We start from the raw sequence: 15,423 nt of genomic DNA on the forward strand, positions 1-15,423 counted from the left end.
GCGTTTTTTTCTCTTGAACTTAAGAAGGCAAAAAGATACAGCTTCTCATGTTATTCAGAAACCAGAGAAGTCCTCTATGCTGATGACTCTCCCATGCAGGAAAACGTATAGGCTGTTACAAACCTCTGACACTAGAGACTCCTTAGATAAATATTAAACTTTAAATGTTAAATGAAGTATTAGTTACACACAACAGATATCAACAATGAGGTATTTTTCTCTCTCTTTTTTTTTTGGCTTGTTTATTTGGTTTGTTTCACACAGAACTCTTGGAGCCAAGGTGTAGCATTTTGTTTTGGGCTCATGACAAACAGTGGAATGCCAACTCTAAGGTGGCATCAGGACACATAATGTTCTCCAGCCAAATATACTTTCACACTCCACACAGCTGTTTTTCTGTCAAGAAGCCCCCAAGCCCATTTTTATCTCTCTGCTGAATGAGTATCTGCTGCTGTGATGTTAATTAACTCTCTCTCTCTCTCTCTCTCTCTCTCTCTCTCTCTCGCTCTCTGCCGCCCACAGATGGACCCGGTTCAGAAAGCAGTCCTCCATCACACATTTGGCATCACCCCTTTGTCTAAAAGGAAACACGTCTCCTGCAACGTGTGCCAAATACGATTTAATTCACAGGTAAGAAAGACCGATCCACCAGACTCACATTCAATAGGGGCCAAAATTCCTAGGAATTCCTCGAGTCCTCTAGGAATCTGTTCTTTTATTTGGTTTGTTCAAAACTTAACACAGTTTTTATGATTTATGTTTGACAAAAAAAAAAAAACACATTCTGTGCGATTTGATTCAAGAAAGTGAATCAAAGTGAACCAGTGGAGATTTGAATGGTTCCTCTAGGTGTTTAACGTGTTTCTGGTGGCTTAAACGTGTTTGTTCCTGATAGTTCATGATGGCTTGTGCCTCTTTATTCTGATAGTAGTTAACTATCCATGAAAGAAAAACCTATTGGGTTGTGGTGGTATTGAAGAATAACAAAAATATCCCTAATGCGAACCTTAAGGAATCTAATGGAATGAATGAATCTAATTCTCATTAAGGTCCATTACATAATGGAAACCATTAGATTCATTTGTTTGTTTTCAGTAAGCGGTGTATTGTTGTCAGGGTCATGGTGGATCTGGAGCCTATCCCAGGAGCACTGGGCGTGAGGCTGGAATACACCCAGGATGAGATCTAATCCATCATGCACACATGCTGTATAGTACTTTCCCACACTAATTCATACCTACAGGCAATTTAGCATAGCACATCCACATGGCATGGTTTTATAAGGTGGGAGGAAACTGGAGAACCTGGTGGAAACCCACATACTCCCAAGGCATACCCACTTTTTTTTCATAATTATATAAAAATGTTTACGTGGTTTAAGTGGTTAGCACGTTCGCCTCACACCTCCAGGGTCGGGGGTTCGATTCCCACCGTGGCCCTGTTTGCATGTTCTCCCCGTGCTGCGGGGGTTTCCTCCGGGTACTCCGGTTTCCTCCCCCAAGTCCAAATACATGCATGGTAGGCTGATTGGCATGTCTAAAGTGTCCGTAGTGTATGAATGGGTGTGTGAGTGTGTATGTGATTGTGCCCTGCGATGGATTGGCACCCTGTCCAGGGTGTACCCCGCCTTGTACCCGATGCTCCCTGGGATAGGCTCCAGGTTTCCCCGTGACCCTGAGAAGGATAAGCGTTATAGAAAATGGATGGATGGATGGATGGATGGAAAATGCTAGCTAATGACGTAGGCTTCAGATTTAGCTAGCTATTACGTCCTTGTTAACTCAGACAACATAATGGCATTGCGTCCAACAGAAGAAAACAAGAGAAAACTTTTAGCAATATCAACTTTTTCCCGTCAGATGTGTTGGTACGTTACTAAGAAAAGTCTTACACTGGAATTACACTTACCATTGACGAGTGAGCTGTTTATATTCGATGCTCGTCACCAATCCCGTCCTGAATGTAGTGTTAGCTCTGTTCCTCGTCAGTCCAGGCGTCCAGGACGAACAGACATATGGATTTTGGTCGCTCGTCACAGTTAGTACATCGGAAATATCATAATTCTGAGCTCTGACTTTGCTCTTTCGGGGCAATCTGAATGCAGCAATACACTCTCGGGTAGCGTAGCAGATTAATTAGCTAGTTAAGCACCTAGTGTATCAAGACAATGTTAGCTAGGTGTTAGAGCAGGTGTTACAGCCCAGGAACCAAACCAATGTTGGCCCATCATTTATTTTGGGTGGCCACGTTGGCTATACAACGTTATGCTGGTCTTGGGCCAACCTTGGCAAAGAAGTCCTGCCAATGTTAGGTTAACATTGGGCCAACGTTGGCAAGATGGATTTAAAGGTAGCTGAAAGTCTGTCAGGCCTGGTGGCCCAGTACTGACCCAACAGAATGGCTGATGTTTACTACCTGTGCGTAAACCCCACTGCTCGAGACTCCAACGGGAATTAAATGTACGGCATCCAAACAGTTTGAGAAAATGGTTTCCTTCACATGTTTGAAGTGGGTCTGAACTCAGCAGAATTTTTATTCCTCACATTCCTCCCAAATTAAATGGGCCTCTGCTGAGTGCTTTAGTTCAGGGGCAGACGGTAAGCACCGACTTTGGAAATGAAGTCCGGCTGTCGTGCTCGTTTTAGATTTTCCTCACCTAAGACGCAGACAGACTTTGCAATTTGGGGGGACATTATTCAGCAGGTGTGCATTTGAAGTAATAATATATTTCGGAGGACTATAGAGCGTAGTGTTTAATGGTTCAATTTCTTCATCCGTTTGTTATTATATATGAAATTTCAGGCAGTGTAGCTCTGATTTGCTTGAAATAAATGTATGCTGGAGAGACTTTTTTTTTTTAAATCACCAGTTTGAAGATGGTGTGTAAACAAAATATTTCGACATTTTAGCTTCATACAAGAATTCCTCAGGATCAACTGAGTATACTGAGTATAACTGTTTTGGATTAAGGAATATTTGAGTTCTTAGTACTGAAATCAGACTTCTTGATTTATTTATTTTTTAATTTTTTTTCTCAAATTTGATTGGTCAGAAAGTGTTGAACTCTGACAGTAGCTCCAGCTGCAAAATGTATATGAATGCACTCGTGAGACGACATTTATTTAGAATTTATCAAAGTAGTTTCCAGTGTCAGTGCTTTGTTCCCGTCAGACATAAAACTCATTTCTGTAGGAACAGCTCATTCACAGGGACTTGTATGGCTCCACATAATTTAAGTCTAATAATAAACAGTTGTTTTGTTTTTAAAAAAAAAAAAAAAAAACCCTGTTGTTATTTAACAACAAAAAGTTCTCGATAAGGAGGTTTATTTACCATTTTCGGAAGGAGTCTCCAGTGTCAGTGCTTTGGAACAGTTTTCCGCCACCGGAAAGTCTTCAAGGCACTTGACGTGTTGAAGAGTTTATACTTTGTGGTTTCTGGCTAACATGTCAAGCTAAGATTTTAGTCTTATTAACTACAATAGGAATGACTGTTTATAGCTGTAATGACGTAAGTGATAACAGGAAATGACTCGTATTGCAGATGGTCCACAACATAAAGTGTAAGTATAAATGGATAAAATGTAAAAAAACAAAAAAAAACAAAAACAAACGTAAGACGTCTTTCTTTAATAAGTGAAAATGTTTAGTGTTAAAAGTTGCTGTCATGTAAGGGCATTAAAACACTTCAGGACGTACTGTTCTTGGAAAATTATTGGAAAACCTAGAGGTGATAACAGTAGATCCTCTTTGCCTCGGGCCACATAACATCATTCCATCATTGATCGTGTTCCTATAACAACATGTCCCAGAGTGTTTAATTCCATCCTTGACTTAAGTAAGTGACGTTTTGTTCATGTTTGTTCTAGACCACATCGACACATCTGTGTGACATCACTGAAGCACTGGATTTACAAACCATCTTTTCAGAATTAGCCTCGTACTTCCAGTGCTAACTACGGAAGCAAACCAAATGAGCCTTGGAAAAAGGAAGAAGTTGTGAAAATGTAGTTGTTGTTGGTTTTTTTGCGGAATATTCCTTTAACCCTCAGTTGCTCAGCTGGATCTAATCATACACCGCCTGCTTTGGATAAAAGCATCTGCCAAATGAATAAATGCAAAAATGGCTAGCAGGGTTGGCATACAAAACCGATGAGTGCACTGCACACACATTGTAGCTAATTCCACCTTTTCCCCCTTGGGCTTCAACATCATACATCATCTTATTATTAGAAAAACTAACTGATGTTTGTGAGCTCTTTCAGAGAAGGTATTACCAAAAAAGGCAGGGTCTGCTGAAACAGAAATCTGTGCCATGGCAAAAACTCAAACCTCCCAAAGCCATATGTATGGAGCGTCGTCGTCTCCCGTCTTCCCCCCCCCGCCTTTCTTTTTCTTTGGTATTGTTCTTAATTCATGAGCCATTCCTTCTGTGTTATATCATTTCACCTGAGGTCTTTAATCCAGAAGAACTTCACATTAAAAATACCATTTCCACCATTTCCCTCCATTAAGACAGCTATCTATTGTGACTCGCTGAGTTATTATATCTATCGGAGGGCGATCAGGGACTGTGAGAGTCATTTCTGTTTTTCCATCATTCATGACACTGCAGCTTGGCAGTGAAAAGCCTGGAGGAGATTTTGCATTTGAATCACAGCAGCACCGTGAGGAAGCCTGTTCTCATCAAAACCACCTCCATCCTTTTACCTGGGGGTTTTTTTTTTTTTCCCCCTTCACATTTTTCAAAAATTAAATAGGTCTCTGAGCGTTTTAGTTCAGGGATAGACGTCGGGCGCCGGCTGGCTCATTTCAATTCATTTGGAAATGATATCTGACTTTCATGACATTTCAGGATTCAAAAAGTTATGAGCAAAGAAGTAGTCGTCGAGATATCGGAACTTTCTGGGACATCGTCCACTGAAATAATGCCGTTATTCGAGCAAATGCGGTGTGGAAAACGGATCAATTAATCAACACCTTCTGACTAATCAGATTAGAGAATTCAACAGCGCTGTGGTACAGTATAATTAAGGAATAAAACGCTTGCTCTTATAGAAAAAGAATTCCGCTGTCGGAATGGAAATCGACTTATGGGACGTTCTCAAATGAATTATTTTATCGCTGCAAGTCTGTTATAAGATTAGTCAGGACACGGTTGGGTTTCTGTGTGTAGAGTATCATGACTCTGTGAGCCTCTTCACACCTCTTCGCAATAATATTGATACAGAGATAAAAACAGACAACACAACTAATGCTTTTTTTTAATTATTATTATTATTTTTATAGTAAAACACTGTACACAACTGCCCCAATAAAATGATAACATTAAACCTAGTAGGATATAAAAAAACAAAAAAAAAAACAAATGCAAATTCTTAAAGCCCTGAGTGTCTACTTTCATATCAACCATTAACCACTACTATGGAGTGTGACATCTCAAATAAATTCAGTGCTGAACACGAAAGCAAAGCACCTTGTCATGTTACTGAGAAACCGGAAAGCTCAAAATCGTCCATCCTGAAGACCGGTGGAAAACTGACTGACACTGGAGACTTCTTCCATAACCATAAACAAATGCCTTCTTATAGTAAACATCACCGTGTCAACGATGAACCATTTTTTCTTTGTTAAAAAATAGCATGTTTTTTAGCGGTTTATTATCAGGCCACGTTCCGTTGAGCGGGTTTTTACCCTAGAAAAGCAGACATATTAAAATAAACCTCGTGTCTCGATTAAATCCAGCTGGCGCAACCGTCTGAGCTGTGCCGTGATAGAAAAATCAATCAATCAATCAGATTAGAGAATTCAACACAACATAAATCCGATTAGAGAATTCAAACGCGCCGTCTCTTAGTTGCTGAATGCAGATCTTCCGGGACTGTAGCTCTTGTTTGATTGATTGATGACATTATTTAACTTAGTAAAGACTTGCTGAAGAAGAATCTCTCTTCTTCAGCGAGGCCAATTCTTCCATATGGGGCTCTTAATGAAAGATTGATGGCGGTTGAAATTACACCAATCATCCATTCGCATCACGCCGATCTCTGTCTTTGCAGTTGACTGGTATAAATGGTAGGATGGAGGTGTACGACACTACATTTTTCTCGGCGTTATCAGCGTTCTCATAACAATATGCAACTAAGGAGACGCACTCGCAAATCAAAAAAGGCATAAATCTGTAAGGTCCATCACTTCCATCTGCATTTCAGAGCATTTTTTCATTTTGCGCTTGAGCTTATTGTGTTCACCGAGGCATTAATTTCACTGTTCACAGACGTTTATTTCTTTCTCTGTGAGTCTGCGGTGGAATGAAAAGCAAGGTGCGGTGCGTGATATTACAACAGTCATGTAGCAGTACTTGGTTTGAGGTCTACAGCAGGTTGTGAGTCGGAGTTCAATACCAAAGATGGTTTTAATCGCAACGCAAATCGGCGATTTGTAGCGATCACATACCGTTTCGCTGTTATGTGGACAATGTAAAGCCGTAGTGACGAGAAAACCTTTCGGGAATACCTGGATTTTCCTCAGATGTGATGGTAAATTACCATAAAAAAGACCATGCATGACTAAAATTCCACTCTTATTACGCTCAGCATCAAACGCAAGTGGCATTTTCATAGTAAGAAACGTTAACGTTGGGTCACAAGTCATGAATACAGAGCTGTGAAAATTGAAACTCGGATTTTTTTCGTTTGTTTGTAAAAAAAAATAGAGTAAAGACATGCTCCCATAGCCTTTAAACATAGCCTGCTTATAGCATACATTGTGTGTATAGTAAACGTGAACGTGAGTGCAGACACCATTATTGTGCCCTAAAGTGTTATGTAAATAATTCTGGTGGTACGTCATGGGGAAAATTCAGCTAGCATTTTACATAGCAGTTATATGGCCCATGGAAAGCTGTAGTGACAGAATAATTACATAAAACTACTGGGAATACCATGATTTTCCACAGATAGGTCGGTCAATTGCTGGAAAACGATTTTCAGTACGACTACAATGACGATGTTAATACGCTTAGCGTCGACCGCAAACTGAACTCGCGCTGGAAGAAACGTAAACATAGCGTCACAGCTCACGAATTATTTTAAAAAGTTGTGGACTTCGGAAGTGTGTACGGTTCATATGGGGTTTTGTTGTAAAAGTACAGTAATTTAAATAAAAAAAAAGTATTCTCACAGTAATAAATAATGAGTACCAGGTTTGAGTTTTTTCCGTTGCAACGCACTCCATTCACCCCATCAGCAGGTGTATCGGAGTAAAGCTCAAGAACTGTGGACTTCAGTGCTAGAGCTTGGCTCAAAAGCCTGACTGTTTTCTCAAGTGCCTCTGAAATCGAACATGAAACATGATGCAGAACTAAAATATAGTCTGAGGCCATGTGTAGCTGGGTGTCAGTGGAAGACAGAATAAGTAAGTGAAATATTTGTGTGTGCGTGTTTAGACATCCGCATGCCAGTCGGTAAGAGGGAGTGCTCTTCACACTCCTGTCTCGGCTTGTCAGCGAACTGACAGAGGCCTTATTTATCCTTATTTATCCTTCCTTTTCTGCCGCAGGCAATGACAGACAGTGGGACAGAGGAACACATTCAGATAAACAAGGGCATAAGACCCTGTCCAAGCGAATCATAATAATCCTGGCTCGAAAGGTGAATCCGGATGTCACTCGTTGTTGTTAGGAGGCTGTGACGGTGCCAGTGCTACTGTATTAATAATAATCCTGGGTCCTTGCTATATGGATGGGGAATAAATTGACGGAGTTGAGGTTTGTGCAATAAACGAAGGAAAGATTTCTACAAAGGGCTCAGTTTAGGAAAACAAATTGGAAGTCCTTCGTCGCAAAGCAAGCGTTCTCGACTTTTAATAATGAATATTTGTGTTTCGTATATATATATATGTATATAGTACCCTGCCAGACTTTACACCACTTTTGACACAATATTTCAATTTGTATTTATTTCCCTGTGAAAGTTTCACTGTATAAATGTAAGCTATTATGCAAATGACCTGCCTCCCGTCACCTGTCCAGGTTAGTTTATTACAAAATAATATCATGGTTGAAAATGTGAAGAAGGTTCTGGAAACGCGCATTACTTCTTATTCATTGCAGCGACGTTTCGCACTACGTGAAGGCAAAGTCTATGGTACTGTATACTGGGAGGAATGCATTTGGGAATATTGATTTTATAATAAATATCTAATCTCATTATGGTTTTGAAAAAGTGGTGCAGCATTTGTTCAATTCAATGACTGTATATTGCTTGAAAAGTCTGTTCAAATTATAATCAAATTTTGTTTTTCCTGTATAGAATTACATATATATATATATATACATATATACACATACAAGTCTGGCGGGCCAATCATATTGCAGATTAAGATGAAATATTCTAAAAGTTTTTGTGTGCTTTCTTTCTTTTCTCGAAAAATTCGGACAAATTCAAATGAACATTGGCACTGTGATTGGATTTTGCCTGATTTCATCCAAATAAAGTTGTAAGAAATGTAGTAATGAAACATTAACTCGACCCCTCAAACTAAAACCACCCTTAACCGTTGTATCTTTAAATACGATTTAGTTAGGCTGACGTAGCTATCGGAAAGAAGCTCCACCCCCTTTGAGACTGTAACCACACCCACTATGGAGCCACTGTATGTCCTTGTCACTGGCGTGTTATATTGCACTTGCAACTATGCTGTCGTTCTCCCCTTGCCACATCCTCTGTTCCGACATGCACTCAAACGTGACCCTTCCGTTAACCCGAAAATCACCAAAACAACTCAGAGAGAGATTTATGCGTTCAACCCTGTTGAAACCTTTGAAGACAGATTTGGCCTGACTTAAAATGACATCCAGGCTCTGACAGGGTTTCCTGATGTCTTCGGCCCCTCTGTTCCCCCAAGCAGATGGATTTTGTTTGCCTCCTTTGATGGGATCGGGATGTGACCGGGTCCACATTTCCATCCATGACTCTTACAGTTGGTTTGTGGTTCTCGGATTCTTTGCCACCGATTGATATTACTAACTCTTTCTCTCTCCGTTTCTTGGTTCTGTTTCTTCCTCAGAGCCAAGCGCTGTCCCACTACAAAGGCACCAAGCACGCCAAGAAGCTTAAATCTCTGGATGTGCCCAAGTGCAAGCAGAAAAGCTCTGCGGTAATGAGGGAAAACAGGAAGGAGCCTGAGAAGATCCTCTCACCTTCCGCTCCACCGAGCACCACCGAGAGGAAAGGTAGGCGTCTTACTGTGTATGTTTACATTCATTGCTGTATTAGTTCGTATATAAGTGGGTAGGCAAGAACTGCCTTAACCCTTAGATTCTTGACACTGCCTTGCCTTAAATTCCTCGACACTTCATAGTCTGGTGCCAGTTACAGTAATAACCCTAACTGAACCACAGCTCTGCCGAATGCTTGCATCTGATTGGTCAGAACTATGCCGAACACCAATATGGTGTCATAAATACGGCGAAGTTTACTGTGAAGAGATGTTTATTTAGTATTTCTAGAAGGAGTCTCCAGTGTCAGCACTTGGTAACGGTTTTCCTTCATGGAAACGACGGAAGATCCTCCAACAAGCTTCACGGCTGCGAAAACATAAGCGATAAACCTGTTTCTCGGATTTTCCGCAACATTAAATGTACCTATAAATGGATAAATAAACCAAAAAATGAATCACTAATTTAAAATAACTGTGGTATAGAGGAATAAAACACTGCGCAATTTCGTGCTGTTATTGGAAAACATTCAACAGCACACCCACAATTGTTTCATTCCTTGCTTGTTTTTTTTTATTTCGTGATTTACCTTTATTCAATTGAATCTTCGCTTTAATTTGAACTGACTTACAGGTGATAGATGATCTAATCAAGCAGTTGAGGGTTATAGGCCCAACGCTATGTCTTTGGCAGTCCGCTGCAGATTTTATCTCTCTCTTTTTTTAAGTCGAGAATGTTATTTGAATTTATATACATATTATGTATATTTTATCATTTCGTATTGTATTATATGGGTTGTTTTTTTGGATTTCACGACCGGCTATAGCTTTTTATTTCCTTTTATTTATGGCAGTTCATTTAAATCAGTGTATGCGTTATTTAATTTTAATGGATTCCATGATTCATAATGATTTCCTTGTCTACCGCTCTGCAGTCAGTTTGAATTCCTTATTAGGGTTTTATTACTTTGTTTGTCAATATCCAATATCCAAGGCCTCTAGGCAAATTAGGCCTCCTGCTTAGTAATACATAAATGGAAATGAAACGAAGATCCTTTTTAAGAACAATGTGTAAATTACGGTGGTTGCGATTGGCCTGAGAGTAGCAAGGTGGAAAGTGTTCGAATTCAATGATTCTGAAATGAATCTGAGACCCAAAGGTGGCGTTCTTGGCCGTGCCAGTCGTTTTGTCTCTTGTTTCCACTTGCTTGCCGGGAGAAGCCCTGAGCACAGGAAGGGTTTCTGGGTTTTATTTTCATTGTTTACTGCAATAAGAATTGACAAATGACAGATACCTTGGGGAGTTTTAAAATAAAAATAATAATAAAAACAACCTAATACAATATGTAAGGGTTCTGGGCCAGTCGAATATTCGTTGGCGAGTAGTGAACAGAATATGTGCATGAAATTCGTCCAGCTGCAAGAACTTTTCCGTCTCGCTCTTTTCTCCAAGCAGATGATGCGCTCTTGAGTTTCTTGAGCGTTTTGTTACATGCCGAGCTGTTCCTTTCGTGATTGTAGGCTGGAGTTTCTCTGTCTTTAAAATGGATTTACTAAACCGACTCTCGTGTAAGCTTGGTGGATTTTAAAGCGGACGCTCTAGAGGATTTTCGAGAGCGTAATTGAGTAGGTACCGAAGGAGACGTAGCATGATTGATACGAATCTCATATGAAATCACCTATGCAGAATTCCCACAGTGAAGCACGGTGGTGGTAGTGCCACGTTGAGCGTTACACTTAGCCTTTTCGTTGCTCCTCTGACTAATCCCCTTGCACAGTTGCTGATTTGCATGGACAGTGTATTTGGTCATTTTGCACCATGTTCTTTCCATTTGTTTATAACCAAGCCCTGATTCATACTTTTCCAAATCCTGGGAAGCAAACCAGATTTGTTTTGATGGCTGAATCATGTTCGTGATGTTGTTTGTTTAGGTATGTTCTCTAAAAAAAAAAAAATCTGGTCCAGGAACCGATGTATTAATATCGAAACCCTTTGATTATAATTGCACACAGGTGGACTCCATGGTGATGTTAATGACGGCATCAGGTCACTACGGTACCTTCTGTACTATTTACAAAGTCAAATTCTTAATAAACTTTACGATCCATTGTTTATGTAATGTAATACGCTGATATAGTGTGGGGCACGGGTATCAGTCTTAGCATTTCCTATGACTTTATTCGTAAAAAAAAAAAATACCACATAATCCTTTTTGCTTCTTAAGATGGCTTTGGATTTTGTGTGCAATCACAACAGGAGCTGAGTTTTAGTAAAAAAAAAAAAAAAAAGGGCTCTATAAACACACTCCACACTGTGAGGATGGACCAGCTCCTCCACCCCATTATCCAGAATTCCTTAATTCAGCTTTAAACAAAGCTGCCCAGATGGCTTCTTTACATCGGGGTTTATTCGTGACTCAGAGGTTGGAGTTTTGCCCCAGCTGGATCACGCTAAGCTCCCTGGGCTGAAACTGTGTGCGTAAGCACTTTTCTGGAACCTAGCAACACGTAGCACATGTTTGGAAGTCGTTCCGGCGCCGAAATTTACTGCGCTTTGTGTTTTTTGATCTGCCCGCCCAGGCTTAAGAGGTCCATCTCGTTCTCTGACAACATCTATTTCTGCTCAAACACCTGCAACAGTTTGATGGCCATTTTTATGGGAGAGGTGTTAGCCTGCAGTTTCTGGAGGACATCTACCCACGGTCGTAAATTACTCGGAGAGTTTCACTAACAACATCCTGCTCGTCAGAGCTCGAGTCCGAAGTGGAAAAGTGTTTAATCTGATGCCGTGTGGATCTGTAGAAGGGACAGAGAGTCAGCAGTAGATGTGGAGGAGTGGAGCATCAGTTCCTCAGGTTCCTCTCCATGTTAGGACAACAGAACAACAACTTCTTCTTCTTCTTCTTCTTCTTCTTCTTCTTCTTCTTCTTCTACCATTTATCACTTATTGTGCTTTACTCTTTTATTTTCCTTTTATTCCTTCTCTTCTCTTCTCTTCAGTATAATAGATTTGGCATGCTGATCACAGTTCTCCCAGCATGCAAAACGCTTCTCTCCATTTATCACCTGCAGCCGTCGCTAGCGTTCCTGTTATTAAGGGCTCTAAACAAAAGAGGGCACACAGCTCTGAAGAGCACGGTGTACAGGATGGCACACAGCTGGCAGGGAAAAGCAGCCGTGCCTCCCGCCAGATGATCCCCCACTTCTCTCCTCTCCAGCCTCAGCGGTGCACACATTTGTTTGTCAGAATGCCAGTCGGTGATGAATATTAATGCGCAGAGGTGACAGAGATGAATAGTGGTGGCAGCAGAAAGGCGAATTAGTTAAAGTCAGATTGGCACTGGGCCAGGAACAGGAATAAAAGGCAGAGGACATGCAGGGTCAGAGGTCACTAGTGCAGGGCTAACATGTATAGTTAGGGGATTTAGGGGTCCAAGCACAAAGTGCTGGAACTTTAATTTTTCTGGCTAGGTTGCTCTTACTCTTTTTATCTCCTCTAAAATGAATCGTGCAGACCAAACAATAGGTCATTGATGTAGGACCGATAAGCTCCACCTACTTCAATGTTGAGCTAATTTGCATAATATCCAAAACTACTTTTGCCAACCAGTAATAGGATTTTCGCTGTATCTTCGCAAAATTGGTGTCAAACTACTCAGTAGAGTTTGACCCTCGGACCCTCAGATTATAAAAACCTGTTGACGTTTGTAAAGAATTGTTTACAACAGTTGTTTTTGGGCGGAGCTTGGGTTACTCAAACAGCGGTACTGTAACTCTGGACTGTTTCCCTGAAATTGCATGAAACTTGAGGAGCATGTTCAGTACAAGGTTCTGAGGGAGCCGGGAAAGTTTGGGGTGTGGTTCAGAGTAGGGGGTGGAGTTACATTCAAACAGCTTTTTCGAAAGGAAGCGGAAGTCCAGTCAAGCTGAAGTTTGGTTTGCTGCATTGGTCTGGATGTTTAATAAGGACCAGGTTACTTCAAAAACAACTTTCAGAAGGAATTATTGTCATTTTGGCTTCATTGTTTTGTATTGTCTTACGGAGACTGCTCAGCCCGCACAGCTATATTTTTATTGTTATTGATAAAACGGTGATTGAAAGGAACTTCTGAAGGCTTGGACTTTTCACTTCTCCCCTTTCCACTATATAATAGATGAAGGCTCAGAGGTCAGAGGTCACCAATACAGGATTGGCTTGCATTTATTTATTTATTTATTTATTTATTTATTTATTTTCCTTGTCATCAATGGAATGATGACTAAATGGAACTTCTAAAGATTTTTCATAACTATTTGCAGCCTGTTCATCAAACAAGTGAAACAGCATAGCAAACAGGAAATACTACTAAGTGAATTGGCATTTTGTGCATTTTGAATAAGCACAACTGGAGAGAATTAAAATCAAACGAGGAGGACCTACGACCTTTGCACCGTTCCTCAAATCCTCAAACACGTTCCTCTCATCACAGCAGCATAGTTAAAGCTCTTGCCAATTTCTCTTCTGTTATATATCACTACTGGCCAGTTTCTGTGGAGGCGCACTACATGTGGCCTGACTTTTCCAGACTTTTCTGCCAGCCAGTTCTGAAGTCCTTTTCCGATCTTTTAATGGTTTTGGAAACCTTCTGGAGATGTTTGTTCTCTGGAACTGAAATAGTCTGCAATTACCAGAAAAAAACACGAAACATATATAGGGAAATAAAGCAGTAAAATATTTCGTTTAAACTTTTTTGTTGTTTTTTTTTTTTTACAGATTCAGTACAAAAAGTTCTCATAAAAATGTCAAACTTGAGCACAGTCTGTGATTAGTTGAACTCAGCTCTGAAACAGTGTCTTGGCCCATTTTCTGCAATGTCTGAAACATCGAATTCTTCAGTCTTCGCCGAAGCAAACCACCGAGACTCTTTTTCTCCGTAAGGACGCGAGCCATAATGATGCGAACATCCGTTTCCGAAAACACGCCCTTGCCCAAAATGTGTGTATGCATGAGCAACTGAGTAAACACACCATACGTGTAGTGGTTATGTCCATTATCATATATTTTTATCGATACCAAAGTCCACGAATCCTGAATGTCAATGTACGATAGTTTTCTCACAGTTCGAACATTTGATATTTTTAACTGAAGAAAATAGCTAACCAGAAGTTCATCGAGCCCGACTCTACACGACCGGATAGTTTGCTAATCATAACAACCGTAAGGAAAATATTCCGCTCACTCAGACAAAGCTTGCTGCTTAGCTAATGTTCACTAACATTTTTGGGATAAATGCTAAGCTACATTAGCACATTAGTGGTGAAAACAAAACGTAACCAACGAACTAATTTAGTAAGCTATTTTACCAAACTCACCGTACTTCTTTAGAGTCGACTGCAAAAATTTTAAGGCTGATATTTCATTTTACAATATGTGGAAGCAAAAATGAGATACTTCATGCTGTATGAATCGTGAAAAAAATTACATGGCCCGTTTTATTTAAAGAACACTTCAAGCACCACTTGAAGTGCCCCCACACAGCAAATATAATAAATGTAATAAAATATCCAGTATAAATGTAGTAAAGGCAATCCTAACAAAAACAAAACAAAACAGCCGCTATATATGTGAACATTTCCAGCTCCAAAAAAGATAGTGATTTTTTTTTTTTTTTCTTTGGCATTTGTTACAGGATCCAGTTGAATTTTTTTTTCTCTGATGTCTGATCCACCATTTTTTCTGGTATGGGTCTGATACTGATACTATCTATCTGTCTGTCTATCTATCTATAGAATCTATCTATCTATCTATCTATCCATCTATAGAATCTATCTATCTATCTATCTATCTATCTATAGAATCTATAGAATCTATTTATCTATCTATCTATCTGTCTATCTATCTATCTATCTATCTATCCATCTATAGAATCTATCTATCTATCCATCTCTCTATCTATCTATCCATCTATAGAATCTATCTATCTATCTATCTATCCATCTATAGAATCTATCTATCTATCTATCTATCTATAGAATCTATAGAATCTATTTATCTATCTATCTATCTATCTATCTATCTATCTATCCATCTATAGAATCTATCTATCTATCCATCTATCTATCTATCTATCCATCTATAGAATCTATCTATCTATCTATCCATCTATAGAATCTATCTATCTATAGAATCTATAGAATCTATTTATCTATCTATCTATCTATAGAA

At 39.7% G+C, this 15,423-nt stretch overlaps 1 protein-coding gene across 1 annotated transcript in view; it reads left to right on the forward strand.

The window, feature by feature from the left end:
• znf385d (zinc finger protein 385D) overlaps nucleotides 1–15,423 on the forward strand; it is a 63,502-nt gene that overhangs the window by 34,005 nt on the left and 14,074 nt on the right. Inside the window, exons 3-4 of the mRNA XM_053612235.1 lie at nucleotides 523–630; nucleotides 9,069–9,234. Coding sequence (XP_053468210.1) covers nucleotides 523–630; nucleotides 9,069–9,234 — 274 coding nt within the window. The remainder of the gene's footprint in view (nucleotides 1–522; nucleotides 631–9,068; nucleotides 9,235–15,423) is intronic.

The sequence above is a fragment of the Ictalurus furcatus genome, chromosome 23, assembly GCF_023375685.1.
Source record: "Ictalurus furcatus strain D&B chromosome 23, Billie_1.0, whole genome shotgun sequence".
NCBI lineage: Eukaryota > Metazoa > Chordata > Actinopteri > Siluriformes > Ictaluridae > Ictalurus > Ictalurus furcatus.